This window comes from Marmota marmota, unplaced genomic scaffold, assembly GCF_001458135.2.
Source record: "Marmota marmota marmota unplaced genomic scaffold, marMar, whole genome shotgun sequence".
NCBI lineage: Eukaryota > Metazoa > Chordata > Mammalia > Rodentia > Sciuridae > Marmota > Marmota marmota.
Window position 1 is genome coordinate 441 of NW_026007806.1, and position 3,472 is coordinate 3,912.

Here is a 3,472-nt window from a genome sequence, read left to right on the forward strand (position 1 = left end):
ACCACCGGCTTCCCACAAGCCTGTCCCTCAAACACAAGCCTCACCACCTCCCCCCATCCTCCTGCTCTTGAGGCCCATTGGCTGGGTCGTGTGGGCGGGGCCAAAAAAGTCCCCCAGCTCCGTGGTCTGAAAGGGCAGGGAAACAGCCCAATGAGCTTCACCACAGAGGAGCCAATCAGCTAGATGTTGCTGGGGCCGCTGTAAGCCAATCATCAGCTGGCAGTCTGAAAGGGCGGGGAAATAGCTCAATGAGCATCTCCAATGAGCATCACCGCAGAGGAGCCAATCAGCTAGATGTTGCTGGGGCCACTGTGAGCTGGCAGCTGGAAGTTTGCTGGCAGCTGGAAGTTTGCTGGGGCCCCTTCGGCTGTGGCTCTCAACAAGCTGTAGACTTTGTTATGTGAAATATTAACACTAAAGAGTTAATAATAATTTCTAAAAGATTAAAAAGGAATGTATGACATCCAAACTGGTAAAGAGAGAAGGTAAAATAAGCTCATTCAAATCCCATAGATTGAGGGTGGCTGAACTAAGGCCAAATCTGGCCCATTGCCTGTTTTGGAATAGCCCATGAGCTAAGAATGGTTTTACATTTTCATGGTAATTTTTAAAAGCCTCAAAGAAGGATAATATGCCCTATAGTGACTATACATGTCAAAATTGCATGATATTCAAATTTCAGTGTCTATAAATGAAGTCCCATTGGAAACAGCTACGCTCACTTGTTCACATCTTGTCTGGAAAAGTTGCAACAGAGCCTGTATGGCCACCAAGCCTAAAATATTCACTCACTGGTCCTTTACAGAAAAAGTTTTCCGACCCCAGCAATAGTCAGCAGAAGAACAGAAGAGTATAGCAGCAAGATGTTCAATACACACTGAATTGTCACAAGTCATTTCATCACCATGACTGGGACTGATAAGAACCCTGAGGCCTATTTCCTGAAATCTTTCATGTTAAGTGAAAATGTGCAACAGACCATTGGAATAGAGAGTGGAGAGGAGTGAGATCAGGTCTCTCCTCTCAGTTCCTTTGGGTTCCAGCTTTGCCTTTGCCCTCTCTGCCTTTGAATGCACCCACAGGGGTGACCAGACTGAGCGGCAGGCTGAGCAGCTTGGCCTGTTTGGGGGGCCTGGGCTGAGCAGAGGCCAACTCTCTCCCTTCAGTTGCAGGGTGCCATCATGGTTGCTTCCTGCATCCAGATACTGGTGGGATTCTCAGGCCTCATCGGCTTTCTCATGCGCTTCATTGGCCCCTTGACCATTGCTCCGACCATTTCCCTGATGGCCCTGCCTCTCTTTGATTCTGTTGGCAATGACGCTGGAATCCACTGGGGGATTTCCTTCATGTAAGTACTTTCTGGGGAGGAGGCCCAGCCACGCTTTCTTTGGTGGAAGTACAGCTAGTAAGAATAATGTGAGTCCAGGATGCCAATTTTCATTGAGCTGGGAAAGGGTGCAAAGAATGGCCCCAGCTCTTCAGCACCATTGTAGTCTAAGAGAGATAAAGGCCCATGATACCAGGAAGCAGCCAGGAGGCCTTGGGGCTGTGTGAATGTGAAGGAGAGGTGGTCAGCTGTGAGGATCAGGAAACAGGAAATGAGGCCTCAGGCATTTAAACAATTTTGGAGGGACCTGGGAGTGACACTGATATGCTCAAGATCGGAACCCCCAAAAGACCACCAGAGACCAAGATCGATGTAAGCAGCAAAGAGGTGTTTATTTCAAGCTAGCTCCATCCTCTGCATACACAGCAACTGGTGATGCTGAATGGTCCCAAGCCCAGGATTTGCAGCAGTTTTATACACTCTTTGGGGGAGGCAGGGACTTCACATACAAATCATCACACACCATGGGAAAATCATAAAACAACTCTAAAACATGATTAGCACATACACTGACAGGAACAAGTTGGGTAAAGGTGATTGGTTAGTACACGAGGGGGATTCCTTTAAACTGATTGGTTTAAGCCACAAGGGGAGTACGTGCTGAACTACTTGGTTTCCCAACATGTTGTCAACCACCATAAATTACTGGGGGGTCATCTGGCATCCCAGGTATTTTCTCTGTCTGATACTGATTGTTGGTTGCTAGGGGGTTGCTATGGGTCCTCACCTAGCCTGACTGAGTCAGGGACACCTGGCGCCACAGATCTCTCCTGTTATTGACAGACAAACAACTCAGCAGGGTGGCTATCTGCCTAGAAGTGCTCTGTGGGTTTTTCCAAGGACAAGGGTCACACCCCCTTCCTTGGACAGGCTTTGCTCTAAGGTAGAGGCTGGTTTCTCAAAAATGGAGTCACATCAGTTTCTCAACACTGTCATTCACTCTGCCTCTTGTGGTCTGAGGTGAGGTATGGGAATCATCAGACCTGCGCCAGACCTGCCTGAGAGATATGACAGTCCCTATGGGCCTCAGTGACTCTGTCTGCTGCCAACAGCCTGTTCCTCTCAGATACACCAGAAACAATGGCATCCTATCCCACAAGTCCTCTTCAGCCACAAGCAGTTCCAACAGGGACCTCTTTTCAGAGATAGCAGGTATCTACATATGGTGCAGAGGGCCACCAGCTGGAGCCCCTCCTGGTGAGGACATTGGTCCCAGAGACACCTGGTGGCTCAGCTTCTCAGACCACCCCCAAAGCCTCCTGAGCCCCTGCTCAGGACAAGTCCACTTTCCAGCTTGTGTACGCTTGTTTGTTTCAGGACCATCTTCCTCATCACGCTGTTTTCTCAATTCCTGAAAAACATCCCAGTGCCTGTGCCTGTGTATGGTGGAGAGAAGAAGTGTCACACCTCCAAGTTCTACCTCTTTCAGGTCTTCCCTGTAAGAAGCACCTCTTACCCACCCTCTTCTATTCGAAATTGATGCACCTGGAGATTGTTGACAACTTCCCTGTGCCCAGGTGGCCCCCAAATCAAAGCTCCTCCATCTATGGTGGCCTTAGGAGGAAGAAAGAGTCCCAGGTCTGTGGGGTGTACTTCCTGGCAGTTGGTGACACTGCATTCTAGGTCCTTCCTCACAGGCTTCTCTCCCAGGAGCCCTAGTCGCTGTTCTGGGCACTGTTGTGTATTCTTGTCCTCACAGCAAGGTACTGGGAGAGACAGCCAAGTTCACCTCTAATGATGTAAAACTAAGGGTCTGAGCCAAATTGCTTAGATCAGGGTCTTTCCCAATGGCTCACGGGCAATCCATCTTGGTGAGCAAGATGGCGCCTCCCTTCCCAGAGCCTTCTTTGTTGATTTCACACCAAGCTGTCCAGTGTGTAATTGTCACCATAGCTGTGTCTTCAGGTTTAACTGAGAACTAGGTTTCTCAAGGTACAAAGAAACTTCCACATATGATCTTATTGACCTTTCAAAAACCCTGCAGTCCAATGATTCCAAAACTCAGTGTGCATGTGAATCACTTGGAAAATTCACTAAGAATATGGAGTTCTGGGGTCCCACCACCAAAAATAAAATTGATATATC

General features: G+C 48.6%; 1 protein-coding gene across 1 annotated transcript; it reads left to right on the forward strand.

Moving 5' to 3' along the window:
* The first annotated feature begins 381 nt into the window (after positions 1–381).
* Positions 382–3,466, forward strand: LOC107134686 (solute carrier family 23 member 2-like). Its single transcript, XM_015476748.2, has 2 exons — positions 382–1,348; positions 2,705–3,466. The coding sequence occupies exons 1-2, from the start codon at positions 1,182–1,184 to the stop codon at positions 2,865–2,867; spliced, it is 330 nt and encodes a 109-aa protein (XP_015332234.1). The 5' UTR covers positions 382–1,181; the 3' UTR covers positions 2,868–3,466.
* The last annotated feature ends 6 nt before the right edge of the window (positions 3,467–3,472 follow it).

Coding starts and splice junctions, on each gene's coding strand:
- LOC107134686 (XM_015476748.2), top strand. CDS start 1,182: ATGGTTGCTTCCTGCATCCAGATACTGGTGGGATTCTCAGGCCTCATC. Junction 1,349..2,704: donor CACTGGGGGATTTCCTTCAT/GTAAGTACTTTC, acceptor TGTTTGTTTCAG/GACCATCTTCCTCATCACGC.